Source organism: Chionomys nivalis, chromosome 10 (genome assembly GCF_950005125.1).
Source record: "Chionomys nivalis chromosome 10, mChiNiv1.1, whole genome shotgun sequence".
In the NCBI taxonomy this organism is placed as follows: domain Eukaryota; kingdom Metazoa; phylum Chordata; class Mammalia; order Rodentia; family Cricetidae; genus Chionomys; species Chionomys nivalis.
In genome coordinates, this window is record NC_080095.1 from 43,828,612 (window position 1) to 43,848,783 (window position 20,172).

Consider the following 20,172-nt stretch of genomic DNA (forward strand, 5'->3'; position numbering starts at 1 on the left):
CAAAGCCCAGATGGTTGTTCCTCGTGCTACAGTCAGTGTCACAGTTCTAGCTACCCCGTTAGTCACTCGGTATTCCTGGAGATAGCTCAGCACTCCTGTACTTTGCTCTTCTCCCTTGCAGTTTGCTGTCTCAGGCCTACTTTGGCCTAGGTTGCCAGCTTTGCTCTGTTTCTGTAAATCCTGATCTGAATCCTCTCCTGCTGAAGTCCCTGGCTTGGAGTTGGACCTGTTCTGGTGGAGATCACTGACTCTGGATCTGGTTGCTGGCTCAATCCTGATCTGCCAGTGGCCCCGACTGGGTTTGCTTCCGGGACTAGATTTGCTCCTGGCTTCTGTTCCTGGTGGAGCTTGTTTCCTCAGGCCCTTGAAAACTATGCTTCTAAAAGAGCCACTGTTTCCCACACCTGGCAGGGATGGAAGGAATGTGGTACAGTTAGTTCAGTCACATCTGCCTCTTTGGTGCTGCTGATTTTGCATGCCTCAAACCTGGCAGCCTGAGACACACAGGTTCAACATGCTCAGCAAGAAAAGATTGCTCATCCTCCCTCCCTCCTCACAAGTTTCTCAAGCCACAGGTGCCTCAGCCACCAGCTAACCTCCACAAGAGTTCCTTCCGACCGCACTCCAAAAAGTTCTTCCCTCTGGAGGTAAGTAAGCCTTTCAGGGGTTCATTGTGTGCCCCCTCCCGCCTCCGCAGGACAGCTTTGGGCACAAAACGAGGTCTCACAGGAGGAAAGCAGTGAACACATCCTCTCCTGCAGGCAGCAACACCACAGGCCCCTCTACTGTCCCACTGTCCTGGGGTCATGCCTATGTGAGGAAACCAAAGGCAGCGTAGTCCCTTTCACTTGGGCACAAATGGTGATTCACTGGGCTTAGGGTGGGCACCTTCCCAGGCAAACAACCTGAGGCATCAGGGACTGGGCTGGAAGAGGGAGCTAAAGAGAAGAGGAAAAAGTAGGCCTGGTTTGTTGTAGGTCCTTGGGTGGGTCTCAGAGACGCTAGAGAAGCTTGCTCAATTGGGGGCAGAGGAATGAACCAGCCCTGTGCTGGATGTGAGTGGCACCCAGCAGGCACAGAGGTCAGGAAACTTGAGCAAGGTAGAGAATCCGGGGAGATAAGGCTGTGACTCTCCTCTCCGTGGACTGGAGCCACAACCTGAGCCCTGGCTCTGCTGGTTGCGTCATCTTTTATTTGCCCACAGCTACGTTTTGTCCAGAAACTCTGTCCTGAAAGGGAACTAAAAAAAAACATCCAGCAAGCACTGGGCAAGGAAGGCCAGCAGCGGAGAACAAGGGTGGTCTCCGTGGTCTCCGCCGTGCCAGAGGATGGAGGTGCACAATGTATCAGTCCCCTTCAATTTCTCTCTGCCGCCTGGCTTTGGCCACCGCGCCACGGACAAGGCACTGAGCATCGTCCTGGTGGTCATGCTGCTCTTCATCATGTTCTCCTTGGGCTGCACCATGGAGTTCAGCAAGATCAAGGCTCACTTCTTAAAGCCCAAAGGGGTGATCATTGCCATGCTGTCGCAGTACGGCATCATGCCCCTCACTGCCTTTGTCCTGGGCAAGGTTTTCCGTCTAAACCCAATCGAGGCATTGGCCATCCTCATCTGTGGCTGCTCTCCTGGAGGGAACCTGTCCAACCTCTTCACCCTGGCCATGAAGGGGGACATGAACCTCAGGTAGGACTGAGGGTTAGGAGGGAGTGGGGTGGAATGGGGTGTGGCGGAGACATCATCATCTGGGGGAAGTCTGGGCTGGGGACCAGGGAAGGGGGAAGTGGGAAGTAGGAGTTGATAGTCAAAGGCTTATGCTAAGTCAGGACCAGCTCTGGAGTCTCTTTGTTTTAAGTACCAAGTAAAAGACGTCGAGCTGGTCAAGAGGCATCTTAGACACCCCGGAACTCACAGAAGTGTCTCAAGGATTGTTTTAAGGGAACACAGATTTCAACCAGGGTCCCCGAGAACTGAAGTCACCTAACCGTGGCATGGTATTGGCTCTAAAGCTGAAAATCTAGAAGGGGCAATATGGGTTCTGAACATTCCAGGGAGACCAGGGTGACTTGGACCATATGAGCATCTCAAATTCCTGCAGAGAAGAGACTCCAAAGGTTCTCCCCAAGTATATGGGCATCCAAGGTGTGCTGAGACCCACCAGCCAGTTGACAGATGTAGTGAGAGAGCCATTTGAAGACACCTCAGGAAGAGTTGAGGTCCCAGCACTTACCCAGGTTAGTCTAACAAGCAGAGAGCAAGCCAACAGCAGCCTGAGCTCAAAACATCCTGATCAGAAACCAGCTAGGTCCCTCTCCTGAACAGCCTGACTCCTGGGGCTTGGTGGAGTTATCTGTCCTTCACACAGGTGTGACTCCTGCCTACCAGAGGAGGCCCTCTTGACCTGCTTGGTTCATCCATGCCATGGCTGAACTCACTAGCAGAAGCAAAGCCTCAGGCTTAAGCCAGTCTCCTCTAGTTCTGTCCTTAATAGAGATGTTCAGTGTCAGGTGAAGCCGGGAACCTAGAGGCTATCAACTTGGGTCCATGTGCATTCTGTCTGTGGCTGAAGTTTACAAAGAAACCCAACCAAGAAGCCTCTCCCACTGAGGCGAGGCAACACTAGTGTGACTGGGGAGAGGGGCAAGGTTTGTCGTATCTTATGTGTCCCGAGAACTGCAGGCTAAGTCTCAGCTCCGATGCAGAAGAAATTTGAGTCACACTAGTTAGAGAAGGGACTCTCTGAGGGAACCCGTTATCTGTGGAGGCAGCAGAACACAAATGGGGTTGGGGACCATATGAAGGACAATGGGCGAGCTTTTAAGCATAACCAAGTGCCCCATTCTCACCAGCTGGTGACTGCTAATGAGGCCTCTCCATCAGCTGCTCTGTAAGGTGGAAGGCCTCCCAAGACCCCCAGCTTGTGGTGAGATCAAGAACAGGGTCCCTGTGTGCTGCTGCTTGCCCAGCCTCTGGTTCCAAGTTCCAGACTCTGCCACGGGTGTTGCTGTGGCCACCTTCTGTCAAGGTCCCTTCCTCCCAAGCAAACTGACCTACTTATACACATTAACCATGCCTCAAATCCCACTGGCTGAGTGGGAATATTATTCTCCTGCCCTGCCAGACTTTGAATCCCAGTTGTCCTGAAAAGTTGCAACATGCGCTAGAGCAATGACAGAGGGTACTAAACATTCTTTTCAACACAGTCAAATTTTAAACTTGTTTTATGCATGTGGGGGTTTGCCTGTATGTATGGCTCTCTGCACTGCCTGTGTGCCTAGTGCCCAAAGAGCCCAGAAGAGGGTGCTGAATTCTCCAGGAACCGGAGTTACAGATGGTTATGGGATGCAGTGTGGGTGCCAGGAATCGAACCCAGGTCCTCTGGAAGAGCAGCTAGTGCTCTTAACCACTGAGCCTTCTCTCCAGCGCCACCGACCCCCAAAAGTCCTATTTTATTCTTTTTTGTTGTTGTTTGCTTTTTTGCTTATGTTTTCTCAAGACAGGGTTTCTCTGTAGCTTTGGAGCCTGTGATGGAACTAGCTCTTGTTAACCAGGCTGGCCTTGACCTCACAGATCTGCCTGCCTCTGCCCTCCAAGCGCTGGGATTAAAGGTGTGCACCACCACCGCCCAGCCTATTTTACTCTCTTAATACCCTGTTGTCCACGGTATACATACTGCACTGATCCTTGTTTCGGTGGCTGGTGTGGACAGGTGCATACAGCAGGGAGTACCATAACTGACCACATTCACAGATGAGGAAACAGTTGTAGGGCTTAATACCTTTGGCCGGGGGCTGGCTGGCTGCAGAGCAGGTGCATCTTACTCAGACGTCTTGTGAGCTAGCCTGTTCACTGCAGAGTGAATGGAGGCTGCCTGCCAGGCTCAAAGGCCCTGGTCCCACTGACCAATTATGCGCATTGTACAGGAGGGGAATCCATAGTCATCAGTTTTCTGCTTTTCTTTTTAAAAGACAGTTATTTTTATTTTATGAGTGTTTTCTCTCTGTGTATGTAAGGACACTGTGTACATGTCCTAGTGTCCATAAAGGCCAGCAACTGCACTGGTTCCCCCGAAACTGAAGCCACAGACGGTTGTGAGTCACTGTGTGGGTGCTAAGAGTTGAACCCTGGGCTGAACCATCTCTCCAGCCCTAAGTTTTCTGCTTCTCAAAAGAAAATTGAACCTTCAATTTTAGGTAAAATCTCCAAAACTTCAAACATCAAAAAGTCATACGATGTACCTAAAAGGCTGTGCAAAGCAAGCAGTGTCTAAGGGTCAGATGTGGCTCCAAGGTCTACTTTGAAGCCTCTCTCTAAGCTCACTAAGTCCCACTTAGTTAGAAGTAAATGGTGAGACTCCCAGTGCTCCCATTTTACTCACCAGGAATCAGAAGTCAGGAAACCTGCCAAGGGTCTCCTAAGAGCTGAGCAAAAGTTGTGTCCAGACCAGGCTAGATCCCTCTCCCTCGGTTATTGTCTTTCAAATGGATTAAGTCTGAGGGGGGACACCAGACAGCCAGACAGGGTAGTTCCTTCCTCAAAGACACAAGCAAGAGAAAACGCCTATAAGAAGTGAGCTTGTTTGGAACAACCCTGACTACTCTTGCCATCCGCAAACTCCCCTGCTCCCTGTAACCTGCTGGTCTCCAAACAGCCCAGAGCCAGTGCCTGGGGAGACAAAAGGCCTGGATATCACTCCATGATCCCTACAAGCTCCCCACTATGACTTTGGGAAGCCACTGGGATTGCTACACCTCTCCCACCTCACCGTAGGGACTGGATGGTCACTTCACAGTGGCCTCAGCTTGTACCTCTCATCTTTCTAATCAAGTTTAGAGATTAAAAAAAAAAAAAAAAAAAAAAAAAAGCAGGGCCTACGCAACATGACTATTCTTAAGCAAGAAGGGGCTGGGTACAGCGGTGCATGTCTGTCAACCCAGCTACCTGGGTGACTGAGGTAGGCGAAAGCTTAAGAGTCCATCTCAAAATAAAAGAACTTGGAAGTAAGCCTGGAATGGTGGCACCTGCCAGCATGGAAGACGAAGGCAGAAGGTGTAGGCAGAAGGCTTCAGTTCAAGGTCACCCTCCACTACACAGGGAGTTGTAGGTTATGTAAGAACCTGTCTGAAAAAACAAAAACAAAGACCATATATAGGAAGAAAGAATGAAAACACAGCCGGGCGGTGGTGGCGCACGCCTTTAATCCCAGCACTCGGGAGGCAGAGGCAGGTGGATCTCTGTGAGTTCGAGACCAGCCTGGTCTACAAGAGCTAGTTCCAGGACAGGCTCCAAAGCCACAGAGAAACCCTGTCTCGAAAAACAAAAACAACAACAACAACAAAAAAAAAAAGAATGAAAACACAAACATGCTATCCCACTGTAACCAGAAACAAGGTCCCCCAGTGTTGCAACGGTCCCAATCTTAGGAGCTAGAATCTGGAGGTCACCTCCCATCCAGGTCCTTTAGGGTAAACTTAGGATTGCAAGTCACAGATGCCGGTAGGTTGGGGATGTGATACCTCTGACAGCCCCCAGCATCTGTGATTGTGGAGGAAAATGCCCGAGGTCTGGAAACATGGCTCTACACATCTAAAGGGACATAGGCACACAAAGTCCCAGAACACAGTCTAGAACTCCTGACACAAGGCCAAAGTAAGCATGATTTCTCTGGACAGGAGGACAAGCACAAGAGACCAACAGCTTGCACAGAAGCACCCATACACTTCCCAATCTCATTCCCTCCAGCACACCTCAGAGGGAATACCTCTCAGGATTTGGCTCCAGCAACTCCAAGGGCATTTTTTTAAAACATCTATTTATTATGTATACATTGTTCTGTCTTTATGTCTGCAGGCCAGAAGAGGGCACCATATCTCATTACAGATGGCTGAGAGCCATCATGTGGTTGCTGGGAATCGAACTCAGGACCTCTGGAAGAACAGCCAGTGCTCTGAGCCATCTCTCCAGCAACCCCACCACCACCACCACCAAGAGCATTTTTAATCTTTTGTTTTAGGTTGCTGTTTGTGACAGAATCTAGCATAGCCCAGGCTGGTTTTGAACTCACTGTGTAGTCAAACATGACCTTGAACTTTTGATTTCCTGCCCCCTGCTGACTGCTGAGATTACCAGATGCCACCATCATTCCTGGCTCTTTGTTTAAATGTGTATGTGAGTGTCTATGTATGTGTGTGCCGTGGGTATGCATGTACCTGCTGAGGCCAGGAGAGGATGTCAGAACTCCTGGAGTTACAGCGGGCTAAGCCGCCCAGTGTGGTACTGGGAAATGAACCTGGGTTCTCTCAAAGAACAGCAAGCACTCTTAAGTGCTAAACCATTTTTCCAGGCCTTGGTTCTCTCCCTTTATTTTTTTTTTTTTAAGATTTATTTATGTATTTTATGTACAAGAGTGCTTTGTACTTCAAACACACCAGAAGAGGACATCAGACCCCATTATAGGTGGCTGCTGGGAATTGAACTCATCACCTCTGGAAGAGCAATTAGTGTTCTTAACCCCTGACCATCTCTCGCGCCCCCCCCCACTTCTCTTTAAAAACTATCACTATACATAAAAGATATTTTCAAATTATTACAGATAATCTACTGTATTTGCATGTTTTCAATTTGGTATCATATAGTTGGATCATATATTTGGCAATTTGCTCTGAGAGCCAGTGCCTTAGCTTCCTGACCAAAAGCAACATGGAAAGAAAGGGGTTTATTTTACCTTACAGCTAGTTCATCATCCAGGGAAGTCAGGGCAGGAACTCAAGACAGGAGCTGATGCCGAGACCACAGAGCAGTGCCGTTCACTGACTTGCTCCTCATGGATTACTCAGCCTTTTTTTTTTTTTTTTTAATTTATCATGTATACAATATTCTGTCTGTGTGTATGTCTGCAGGCCAAAAGAGGGCACCAGACCTCATTACAGATGGTTGTGAGCCACCATGTGGTTACTGGGAATTGAACTCAGGACCTTTGGAAGAGCAGGCAATGCTCTTAACCACTAAGCCATCTCTCCAGTCCCTCAGCCTGCTTTTTTTTTTTTTTGGTTTTTCGAGACAGGGTTTCTCTGTGGTTTTGGAGCCTGTCCTGGAACTAGCTCTTGTAGACCAGGCTGGTCTCGAACTCACAGAGATCCGCCTGCCTCTGCCTCCCGAGTGCTGGGATTAAAGGCGTGCGCCACCACCGCCCGGCCCTCAGCCTGCTTTTTGACAGCACCCAGCAGCACCAGCCTACAGGTGGCACCACACAGTGAGCTGGGCCCTTCCCCCCAATCCTCAATCAAGACAAATGTTCTACAGGCTTATCAACGAGCCAATTAATTCTATGGAGGCATTTTCTCCAATCAAGATTCCTTCTTCCCAGATGATACTACTTTGTGTCAAGTTGACACAAAAACTAGCCAGCTCAGTTAGGCTTATCAGTAGAACACCTACTGCGTGTATTTGAACAGTTAGGCTTATCAGTAGAACACCTACTGCGTGTATTTGAACAGTTAGGCTTATCAGTAGAACACCTACTGCGTGTATTTGAACTGTCGTGTGGTTTGCTGCGCTTACCTATTGGGACACATTCCTGACTCCATGGCCTGCTATTATAGACAGCCCTGTGCATGGGTCTCTTGTTCCCAGGTCAAAGTATGGATAAGAAAAGCAGGAATTGGAGATCATGGGATTCCCACGTCAGCAAGGAAGCTCCCAGTTGTTCCACTTCACACTTCAACAGAGGAATTGTTTTCCCGCATCTTTTTATTTGGAATCGCCCTGCTTTGTCATTTTTGCCAACTGGTCAGTTGTAGCAAACCACATTTCCAATGGATGTCATGTGAGGCCTAGTACCTTTTCTGGGTTAACTAGTCACTTGTGTGTCCTCATCTGGAAATGTGATGTGCTACGTTTCTACGGGGTTGTTCTCAAAGAACTTTACTGATTTGCAAAGTGATTTGAATGTTATCTCCTCACAGCGCGGGACTTACACATATATGTTGAACTCTATACTGCTTTGTCTCGACTAGTCAGAGGTTTAATAAATATGTCCTATATTTTCTTTTAAAAAAAAAATTACCTTTACACAGCTACTAGGTGGTAAAAAGAAAATTACCTTTCAGCCGGGCAATAGCACACAGCTTTAATCCCAGCACTTGGGAGGCTGAGGCAGGCAGATTTCTGAGTTCGAGGCCAACCTGTTCTACAAGAGCTAGTTCCAGGAAAGGCTCCAAAGCTACAGTGAAACCGTGTCTCGAAAAAAAACAACAAAAACAGCCTTTCACATGGAATTGTCTTGTTGTTTTGTAACAGCTCTCGCTGTCCTGGAATTTGCTAATCTTACATTTCCATGTGAATATTTTTAGAATCATTCATTTTTTTCTCCCAATACTATTTAGTACCACCTCTTATTAGTCAAATATGGTTGGGCTTTTATCCAAACTCCATCGTATTGGTCAATCAATGTGGCTGTCATCTTAATTACAGTGACTTTACAGGTCGCTTCATGAAGATGTTAACAACTTTTCACCTTTCTACTCTTGCAGTTGAATTTTAGGATCAGCTTTCAGGTCTACAAAATTTCTAAAATTAATTTTGCATTGCATTTAAATGCACACATGTGGTGTGGTGTGTGTGTACAGATGTTTTACCTGCATGTGTCTGTGAACCACATGCCTGCCTGAAGTCCTCTTTACAGGAAGTCAGATCTCCTGAAACTGGAGTTACAAATGGTAGTGAGCTGCTATATGGGTGCTGGGAATTGAACCCAGGTCTTCCAGAATCTGCCAGTGGCCTTCTATTTAGGTTCAGAGTTCCAGAGGGGAAAGAGTCCATCATAATGGGAAAGACATGATGGTAGGGAAGGCACAATGACAGGAGCAGGAAGTTATACAGAAAGTAGTAAAAGTAAAAAGGCCGGGTGGTGGTGGCGCACGCCTTTAATCCCAGCACTCGGGAGAGGCAGGTGGATCTCTGTGAGTTCGAGGTCAGCCTGATCTACAGAGGGAGTTCCAGGACAGGCTCCAAAGCTACAGAGAAACCCTGTCTCAAAAAAACCAAAAATTAAAAAAAAATAAAAAAAGTAGTAAAAGTAAACAGGAAGTGGGGCCAGGCTATAGAACCCTAAAGCTCACCCCCAGTGACATACTTCCCCTATCAAATCGCTCCCTAAGGCTCTATAACCTTCCCTAAAAGTATCACCAACAGGGAACAAAGTTTTCAACTACAAGAGCATACAGGAGATATTTCTCACCCAAACCACCTCACCACCTTTATAATCTTGTCTTCCCATGCTGACATGAATACAGCATAGCTCCTCTTCCATACCTCTCTGTATTTCATAATTTCTTCAGTAAAGACCTCATCAGCTCCTTGAAATTATTTCTAAGTATTTTATAGTTTTGATTACAAATGCCATCTTCAAAAAATTGAGGAGGGCTGCTAGAGAGATGATGGCTCAGCAGCTAAAAACACTGGCTGTTCTTCCAGAGGACCCATGTTCAATTCCCAGCACCCACGACAGCTCACAACTATCTGTAATTATAGAGGATCCAACACCCTCACACAATATATACAGGCAGGCAAACACCAATGCATATAAAACAAAAATCAATCATTAAAAGTTTGCAAAATACTGTTTTTTATTAGTAGCATATCTGATCCCAAATTTATTATCTTATATTGCTCATGCATAACCCTGTTGATTCTTTTTAGTTATGAAAAATTTCCTCAGTGATCAAAATCAAGTTTATTCTTTCTATCCACTCCTACTCCTCTTGCTGTCTACTGCTATATACAAAGGAAGTGATCAGTGTTTATTCCTTTTATTATAGGAAATATTTTGTAATTTATTTAACTTTATTTTATGAGCATTGGTGTAAAGGTGTCAGATCCCCTGGAACCAGAGTTATAGATAGGTTTGAGCTGTATTATTAGTGCTGAGAATTGAACCTGGGTCCTCTGTTAGAGCAATCAGTGCTCTTAACCGTTATCTCTCCAGCCCCTATAAAAAAACTGTTGACCACTAACCTTATTTAGTAATGAATTTTTAGTAGGTATCACTTTCTAAAATCAGATTTTCCATCGAGCCAGGCAATGGTGGTGTACGCCTTTAATCCCAGCACTTGGGAGGCAGAGGCAGGCAGATCTCTGTGAGTTTGAGGCCAGTCTGGTCTACAAGAGCTAGTTCCAGGACAGGCTCCAAGCTAGAGAAACCCTGTCTCAAAAAACAAAAAAATAAAAAAAATTTTAAAAAAAACCCATTGTTGTTGATATACTAAACATTTTAAACATTCTTGAATTTTGTGCCTATCTTAGAATGGTTTCTAATAATGTGATTTAATAACATGTCCAAAAGCAAAAGGTTTCACAGTCATCATTGAAGGAAGTCAGGGAAAGAACCTGAAGAAACTAAGCAAAGAAAGACCATGGAGGGACGTTGTTTCCTAAGTTATTCCTCATGCCTTGCTCATGACCACCTGCCCAGGGATGACATGCACAGTGAGATGGGCCCCCCAACACCAATCACCAATCAAAAAAAAAAATTTTATTTAAATTGAAATGGCATCTTCTTCAATAAAGCACACGGGGTCTGCATTTTATTCTAACAGTTACTATGTGCAATTTAAGTCAAAACTCTTTAAGGTATTTATACAGGAAAAAAAAAAAGGCTGCATGTTTGCTGCCCAAGAAAATGGGATAAGGTATGCAGCCCAACAGTGTCTGGCATACAGAAGGTACTCAAACATCTAATTGTTTTTTCTTTGTTTTCCCTGTTATCTTCCACTCAGCATTGTGATGACCACCTGCTCCTCCTTCACTGCCTTGGGCATGATGCCTCTCCTCTTGTACGTCTACACCAAAGGGATCTATGATGGGGATCTTAAGGACAAGGTGCCCTACAAAGGCATTATGATATCGCTCGTCATGGTTCTCATTCCTTGTAGCATGGGAATCTTCCTCAAAACCAAAAAGCCACAATATGTTCCCTACATCATCAAGGTAAGAAAACTCAGGGCCCTGCATAAATAAAGCATTGTGACTGAGCCATTACCACCACAGGCTACTTAGGAGAGCTCTTTCTTCTTTGACTCGCTCACTAGGGTGAGTGCCGGGTCACTTGGCAACAGCAGTTCATCACAGCATCAACTCATGTCAGATGGGCACTCACATCCCAAGATGAGCAGAGAGGCTCATAGTACTTCCTAGTGGCGTTACCCCAGGGATCTGCCTTTAATCAAAAGACATGTGGGAGGTGGGTGAAGATCATACTCATCCAAACCGTATCAGGTTTTCCTTATACAAGTAAAATAAAGTCTATTTTATAGTACCTCATGGGATTGTAATAGGAACAAATACTTTTGAAGCATCAAGAGAAAGTGAACACAGTATACATTAATTATAGTATAATTAAATTTATAATCCCTCTTTGATGCCATACACTGAGGGCTTGCTATCTTCAGTCTGTCATATTTGAAGGTAAAGTAACACAAAATAAGAGTCCAACAACAGCAAGCAAACAAGCCTGGTGGTCTTTTAGGACTGCTGAAGAGCCGGGCGGATCTCTGTGAGTTCGAGACCAGCCTGGTCTACAAGAGCTAGTTCCAGGACAGGCTCCAAAACCACAGAGAAACCCTGTCTCGAAAAACCAAAACCCCAAAAAAAAAAAAAAAAAAAAAAAAAAAAAAAAGACTGCTGAATGAATGGCCAGGCTTCTTGCTGGGGATTGAGCCGACACACAGCCTGGGATTTACATAAACCTGGAGAGAGGCCAACTAGAGAACAGAGGTTAAGAGGGCAAACTTTGCTAACTCTAGCTATGAGACTAAGAGCAAACAAACACTTCCAGCATTTCACAGAAAGACAGATGTTCACAAGAAACACTGCAGACAGGGCACCCATCATTGCTTGCCCTAAGAAACTGGTCAAGTTACCCATACCCTCCAACGTTCTCAGCCTCCTGTACACAACAGTTCTAGATGGCCAGCTAGGTGCACAAGGCCAAGACCCTGTCTCCAAAGAACAAGTAAACGTCACACGCAGGAACAAAACAGACACTAGAGTCAAGCTGAGCATATAGTTGATAATCAGTAATTTTTTGCTATTTCTTTATTCAAAAGATGAGAAAGGCACAAATTTACACATTTTTGCCATTTTGGAGCAAGCTGCAAGAAGCATTGAAAACGTACATCCTTAGGTTTCACAATGAAAACCCTGAGCAGTCATTTCACCAGAACCTACCGATTAAAGGTTCACAGTGGTGTAGAATCCAGCTCACCCTGAAATAGTGGTTCTCAACTTTGATGCTGTAACCTTTAATACTTCAAGCGGTGGTAAACCACAACCAGTAAATTATTTTTGTTGCTAGTTTATTATTTTAAAAAAAGTATTGTTTTCTAATGGCTTTAGGCAATCCCTGTGAAAGGCCCATTTAATCCCCACACACACAAGTAGTACAACCCATAAGTTGAGAACTGCTACCCTAAAATAATGAAGTCCCTCCCTATAATGTAGACTGAGGAAAGTGTTTTTAGGGGGTCTTATGCAAATGTTTACAGACCAGGAAATCTTATCCCTTCACAGATCATCATTGAAAATTTCACAGCAGTCTGGGCTACGTCAAAAGCACCTGGCTATGCTTGGCTGATGTTTAGTCATAAGAACACTAGCAAAATGTTTACATTTACATAAGAAACCAAAAAAAAAGATGGGAGGTAAAGATTATCTTTCCTGTCATAATAAAAATGACCTCTGGGCCGGGCGGTGGTGGCGCACACCTTTAATCCCAGCACTCGGGAGGCAGAGGCAGGCGGATCTCTGTGAGTTCGAGACCAGCCTCGTCTACAAGAGCTAGTTCCAGGACAGGAACCAAAAAAAAATTAGAGAAACCCTGTCTCGAAAAACAAAACAAAACAAAAAAAAGACCTCTGGTACCAACTCCCGTCTCCCATCCTTCTAAAAGTGTCTTCTTCTCCCCATATCCAGGGAGGGCTGATCATCACTTTCTGCCTCAGTGTGGCTGTCACAGTCCTGTCAGTCATCAATGTAGGCAACAGCATTGTGTTCGCCATGACACCACCACTGCTGGCCACCTCTTCCCTGATGCCTTTCGCTGGCTTCCTTCTGGGCTACATCCTCTCTGCTCTCTTCCAGCTCAATCCACGGTAGGTTCCTGAAGCTCCATTTTCCTCGGGGCCTTTAAGGGCTGAGCATTTCCTGGCATATGGTCAAAGGCGCCAACTGAAATACTGGGGGTGGGGATGGGGGTTGAACAGTAAAGCCTGCTCACTCACTGTTGAGATAGTGCTTCCTGGAGCTGCCTCGCAATTGATGGCACTGGGGTAGCCCACTTTTCTTGCTCTTCTGACAAGAATACAGGATGGAAGTTATATGCTAAGTGGTACTCCAAACCTCAGGTCTTTACAGTGCAACCCAACTCACAAATACAGCCACTGTAAGAGTCGTCAACCTGAGGATCTGTGGGAACACCAGAGGCCCGTTACCTAAATAAACTTTCGTGAGTTTAATACACAGTGGTTCTTAATCTTTCCAATAATGCTGCGACCCTTTAACACACTACCTCATGTGGTGATGACCAATCCTAACATTATCTCATTGCTACTTCATAAAATAAGTCTGTCAGCCTGGTCTACAAGAGCTAGTTCCAGGACAGGCTCCAAAACCACAGAGAAACCCTGTCTCGGAAAAAAAAAAAAAAAGTTTTCCAATGGCATTAGGTGACCTCTGTGAAAGAGTCATTTCGACCCCCAAGTTAAGAACCTTACAATTTTCCCCACACCCTAAGAGGAACGCTTTTTTTTTTTTTTTTTTTGGTTTTTCGAGACAGGGTTTCTCTGTAGCTTTGAAGCCTGTCCTGGAACTAGCTCTTGTAGACCAGGCTGGTCTCGAATTCACAGAGATTAACCTGCCTCTGCTTCCCAAGTGCTGGGATTAAAGGCGTGCGCCACCACCACCACCCAGTGAGGAACTCATTTTTTTGTTTTTTTTGGTTTTTCGAGACAGGGTTTCTCTGTAAGGAACTCATTTCTAAATACACACAAAACCCACTATTACAAGCCAGGCGGAGGTGGCGCACGCCTTTAATCCCAGCACTTGGGAGGCAGAGGCAGATGAATCTCTGTGAGTTCGAGACCAGCCTGGTCTACAAGAGCTAGTTCCAGGACAGGCTCCAAAGCCACAGAGAAACCCTGTCTCGAAAAACAAAAAACCCACTATTACAAACTTTTTGATAAAGACCAAATTACTGTGCATATTCCACACAAGGCAAAAGGCGGCCTCCCTATGACCACAGTGCTTCAGTATTACTAGTTCTGGGAGCTCCAGATCACAAAGGTCATCAAAGTCCTCTCAAAATGCACTAAAGCTAGTAAACTAACACACTTGGAATATGTATTCATTAAATTTAGACATCCACAAAATGAAAGGCAAAATTAGGGAAGAAAAGCTTTCAAAGATGCATAGTGGGGCTGACATTTGCTTTTAATGACAAGTTCTGGAGCTAGAGCTCTGTAACATCTCCCGCCGTCTATAGGCAAAAGTACACCTGTCATCACGTAATACTAACACAACAAATGAGTGGTACTGGCTCCCAGGTTCACTTATCTGCCAGTCCCTTTCAAGTTTTAACTTAGTTCTATAAAAGAGGACCAAGCAAAATTTCCAAGCAATTCAACAAATCGCCTGTTTCCTCCCACCTTCCTATGCTGGATGCTTAGGTCTAATGGCTCACAAACAGGAAGGGCAGGCACAGCAGCTGCCAACTGCCTCCTGTTAAGTAACTTTTCCCTCCCTCACAGCTGCAGCCGCACCATCAGCATGGAAACAGGATTCCAAAACGTTCAACTCTGTTCTACCATCCTCAACGTGACCTTTCCCCCTGAAGTCATTGGACCACTTTTCTTCTTTCCTCTTCTGTATATGATTTTCCAACTTGCAGAAGGAATTCTCTTCATTATTATCTTTCGGTGCTATGAGAAAATCAAGCCTCCCGAGGGTGAGTACTGCCACATTGGACCTGAGCTACCAGGGTTCAGCAGGAAACCAGGGTAGCACCGAGAGTATGCAAGACTTGAAAAGGGTCACTTCCACCAACAGTACTCAGTAGAGAAAGATCACCCTGTGGAACATTCCTCGAGGGATTGGATTAAGACAGTATGAGGCCGTTATGTCTAAGCAAGAGAACCTTCACTATAGAGACCCATTATGTCCAAAAGCAAGAGCACCCCCACTGTAATAGGAAAAACTACTTTGGACCTATGCTATTTCTAGGGTGTTTGTTTGGGAAGCGTCAGCAATCTTACAGTATTCAGTTTTCTGTAACGAGGTCAGAACCCTACCACCCCCATAGGGAAAACACAGGATAGCCCTAATACAACAGAATCCAGAGATTCCATTCTGGTTACACAGTAATTTAATCTTCTTAAAATAAAGCTTCTTAAATACATAACTGGTATGGTTTGTACATATTAGTAGAGTAGAGCTTTTTTGTTTTTTGAACCAGTTTCTCTATGTAGCCATGACTGTCCTGAACTTGCTCTGGAGAGTAGGCTTGCTGGCCTCGAACTCAAGAGATCCACCTGCCTCTCGCGTTCTGGGACTAAAGGTGTGTTCGTTCCATCGCCAAGTGGCTTAAGAGAACATTCAGATAGATTAGAAGAATCCCTCCCCTTAAAGTGCTTCTGAGTGGTTGGAGGCAGCTGGATAGTCAAGAGCACTTCAGGGGCTGGAAAGATGGTTCAGCAATTTAAGAACACATGGCTGCTCTTCCACAGGATCCACAAGGCAGCTCACTAATGAATGCGGTGCAGACATGCATTGAAATAGCCATACACATATAAACAAATCGGTCTTTTGAAAGTTCTTGTTTACAACATGTTTACATGCACAGAAGTCATGTAGTCAGATGGCTGCTGAGAGTCCTTGCCATCCGAATCCTCTAACCATTGTTTTTGTGGTACTGAGAACTGGAGTAGTTCATGTGTACAAAGCAAATACCCTCGACCTTTTGTTTTCTGTAGCTCAGGCTACCCTTAAATTAGAGATTCTCCAAGTGATCATCAAATGACACATTATGTACCATGTCCAGACTTGTCAACAGAAGTGGAAATCAAACTCAGGACTTTGCATACTAGGAAAGCATTCCCAAGTCACACCCCCAGACCCCTCATCAATTTTTTAAGCAAAAAGCTCAACATACTTTGTAACATGTATTTCCTAACATTTTGCCTAATCACCTAATTTCTTCTGCATCGTATTGCCAGTAAAACCAAGGCTGAGACTCTTCCTAGAACCCAGAAACTGTGGTTTGTACCTCAACACATACAGAAAACTTTGCCTGGTGGAAGGCCCATTACTAAACTAGCAAACACCAACCTTCCCTTGGCAATTAAGATGTAATCCTGATTATCAAGAAGCCAAAAAGGAAAGCCAAGAGTACACTACAGGACACTAAAACCTTGCCTTAGCTCTAAACCAGCTGGGGGAAGAAAAAGCCTAAGTCTGAGTCTCATCTAAACAACTCAGTCATTTACTACCCAGTGGTAACCCTTTCAATAGGCAGTAGAATAAATGGCGCCTCTAGAGCCAACAGATTCCAGGGACAGGTCCAGAAGACCTGTAACAGCCTTCAATATGACACTCTATGGATTTTCAATTAAGACCTTACTTAAAAAGGCCAATTTTGAAAATCCCAGTACCAAAACTGTGCTAACAGTTGACCCACCACTTCTAAAGTGTGAGAGCAGGGAAGATAGACCCTGCCTTGTCTGACTTCTGTCTTCTAAGTTCTAGGGAAGAAAAAAAAGATTGAGGAAGGTAGGGGTTGGCAGTCTGAAACGTCAAGATTTCCCTAAACTTCTTGCCTTCCCTTCCTTCAGAACTGAAGTCATTATTATTTACCCACCTTTCCTCTACGACTTTGCGTTATGAGTTGCTAGAGTGATAAAAAATGTACAAAGCATCTGAGGTGCTAACACACCAGGGATGGGATGGAATGGGAGACAGAGCATACCCTCTGAAGTTCCTTTATTTGTAGCTGAGTAAGTTTTGTGTTTGCCTTAGTTACTTTTCTATTACTACGATACTAGACACCAGGCAAAGGCAACTTATAGAAGCGCTTACAGGAGGCTTACAGTTTCAAAGAGTTCACGATCATCATGGCAGGTAGCATGGCAGCAGGCACTGCACTGGAGCAGAAACTGACACCTTACATCTTGAACCAAAAACAGGCAGAGAAAGGCTAACCAGGAATGGTGACGCATTAAGGCTTTTGAAATCTCAACAGCCCACCCCCACTGACACACCCCCAACAAGGCCACCCAGTCTAATCTTTTTCAACAGTTCCTCCAATGGAAACCAAGCATCCGTTACGAGCCTATAGCAGCCATTCTCATAAACCTCCACATTATTACTCAGTCTCCATCTTACCTTCACAGATGAAACAAAGGTGACCTACAAGGCTGCTGCCACTCAAGATACTATTCCAGAAGCTACAGAAAAAGGCACCCACAATGGGAATGCTCCTTCTACACAACCTAGCCCTTCCCCCAATGGCCTGGATTCTGGTCAGGTGGCAATTTAAAATGCCTATGTAAAAAATCAGACGCAGCAAGAAAAGGACCACCAGGCTTGCCCGAATGTTTGTATAGCACTTCCAGGAACTCCGTCAGCACAATCATGAAGCCATACAAGGGGAACCTACCCAGGGAACCCTCACCCATTCAACATGGAATCTGCTATTTGTCCAAAAAATAAACAACTGGGCAAAGTGGTTCATGTTTATAATCCCAATGCTCAGAAACTGAAATGTCGACCTTAAAGTATGAAGACTGTCAAACCAAACATACTCTTCAGTAGCTAGGAATGCTTATGAAGGCACTCACCTGCCCTCTACAGCAGTATCTGATTTATACTGGTTTCACTATTTACTTTCCCATTGGTGGGTATGTTGTTCAAGAGGAAATAAACTATAACACAATGGTTCTAACTTATAAAATTTCTGTTATTTTTTGTGGCACATGACTTGCGTTCAAGTACCAATACCAAGTACCCACAAAAGTGTCTTGGCAGTGGTGGCACACATCTTTAATCCCAGCACTCAGAAGTTCCAGGCCAGCCTGGTCTACAAAAGGTGTTCCACCAGGACAGCCAGAACCGTTACTGAGAAACCCTTTCTCAAAAAGCTAAACACATAAAAAGCAAGACAAAAAACTGCCACCCACCACCACATGAAAGGGCTTCAAATATCAGAAGCAAGATAAATTCCTAAGAAGCCAAGAAACAAGCCAGCACAATGACTTCATAACTACTCTTATATCAGTTTGCCTGTCAGTGGCATCAGGCACTCCAAAAACTTGGGAGACTATTACACAGAAAAATGTTTGCACCCTCATATTTCCTCTATACTAAACATTTTGCACTTTTTACTTGGATGCCGAAAAAAAAACTGAAAGATGAACAAACTCCCCATTGCATACAGCTGAACATAGCTACTTTTGTTTTTCTTAACAGTGATCAGGTGCAACCGCAGCCACATTAAGGCACTTGTCTGACAAAGCTGCGAGACTAACAAGCATTCCTGGGACCAGAACAGGAAGGAATGACTGACCATTTGGGCTGTTTTTTTTTTAATTTAAAAAAAAAAAAAACATGGTGCCATAGCCCTTTAAAGTACATGCTCACATGCCTGCTAAAGCAGTGGGTGGTTTGCCTCGGTTTAAGGCCAGCCTGGGCTACATAGTGTACCAAGCAAGTCACAGCTACATAGCAATCCCAACTTTCAAACCAAAGAAAGGTTACATGCATGTTGGGGCAGTCTAACACCACCAATTTGGGAGAGCACAGAAGAATGACCAACTGAGGCTACATAGTAAAGTGAACGTCCGTCTAGGGTATACGCTAGCATCAACTCTTACCACTAAATACTTAACCTTTTTCTTACATTTTGGGTTCATCTGATCAATGATGTCCTAACACTGTGCAAGATGTGTTAACTTATGTAAGAATCTAGCATTTAGGAAAGACTGAACTGGGACTTCACAGTATCCTTAGAAATAGATGAAAGAACACCAACAATAACAAAAAAAAAACACACACCAAAAAACTAGTACTAATAAAACCTTCCTTAGAATTCTGTGTGGCACACTGAATCACAGCACTCAAGAGACAGTGAACAGGTGCATCTGAGTTTAAAGCCAGCACATATCAAGTCCCAGATCAGTCAGGCCCACAGTGAAACCTTGCCTCAAAAGAATCTCACTGATCATAACTTCTCAAACCTCAGGTCTGTGCTCAATGTAAAACTTCAACCTGATGCAGTTCCCATGAAAGGGCAGGCAAGGTGGCCAATAAAGAGAGATGGCTGTGTTCTGCCAGTGTTACGGCAACAGGTCCCTAAGCAAGCAAGCACACTGAAATGTTCTAAGAATCAGCTGTACTTCATGGCCACTCTCTTCCTGGACTAGCAAGTCACCAGCCTTCCTAACAAGCGCTCCCAAATGACAACTCTCACTCCCAAAGGCCCACTTTGAGGAGGCAAACAAGGTCATTTTTTCTACTTCTAGTCCACAAGGCAGGCATGAGTGTTGCCTGTCTATAGACCTGGGATCTTTAGAACCTGAAATCCTGGATCCCTAACAGCTGCCCTTAACTTGTCCTTTGAAAAGCCCCTAAATTCCTTAAGTGGTAATGCAGCTAAGGTAAGATGTTCTGCTATCAAATACACCAACCTAGTACCATTTCCTACACTTCTAGGGTGGCTCTCACTCTCACAGGGATACTTATTGAACGACATGGGAGTAGACCTAAATGAGTACCTATTAAAACTGAGCTAGAGAGATGGCTCAGCAATTAAAGACGATTTAATGCTCTCCCAGATCCCACATGATCTGGACCGGAGTTTGATTCCCAGCACCCACACAGTTGCTCCTATATCTAACTCCATTTCCAAGGAATCCTGCAGCACCTGCTGGCTTCCTTGAGCACTAGGAATCCAAGTGGTATATACACATACATGCAGCTAGACAGTCATCTATACAGTATTTCCTCACTAACATAGAATCACATATTAGCCAGAGCCAGTCAGTGATGGCACATGCCTTTAATCCCAGTAATCGAAAGCAGAGGCCAGCCTGATCTACAAAGAGAGTTCCAGGATAGCCAGGGCTACACAG

General features: G+C 45.0%; 1 protein-coding gene across 1 annotated transcript; it reads left to right on the plus strand.

The window, feature by feature from the left end:
- Positions 1-1,328: 1,328 nt before the first annotated feature.
- Slc10a1 (solute carrier family 10 member 1) lies at positions 1,329-18,104 on the plus strand. Its single transcript, XM_057782900.1, has 5 exons — positions 1,329-1,684; positions 10,774-10,984; positions 12,968-13,146; positions 14,800-14,996; positions 17,437-18,104. Exons 1-5 carry the CDS (start codon positions 1,329-1,331, stop codon positions 17,580-17,582), a joined length of 1,089 nt encoding a protein of 362 aa, XP_057638883.1. The 3' UTR covers positions 17,583-18,104.
- The last annotated feature ends 2,068 nt before the right edge of the window (positions 18,105-20,172 follow it).

Coding starts and splice junctions, on each gene's coding strand:
- Slc10a1 (XM_057782900.1), top strand. CDS start 1,329: ATGGAGGTGCACAATGTATCAGTCCCCTTCAATTTCTCTCTGCCGCCT. Junction 10,985..12,967: donor ATGTTCCCTACATCATCAAG/GTAAGAAAACTC, acceptor CCCCATATCCAG/GGAGGGCTGATCATCACTTT. Junction 13,147..14,799: donor CTCTTCCAGCTCAATCCACG/GTAGGTTCCTGA, acceptor CCTCCCTCACAG/CTGCAGCCGCACCATCAGCA.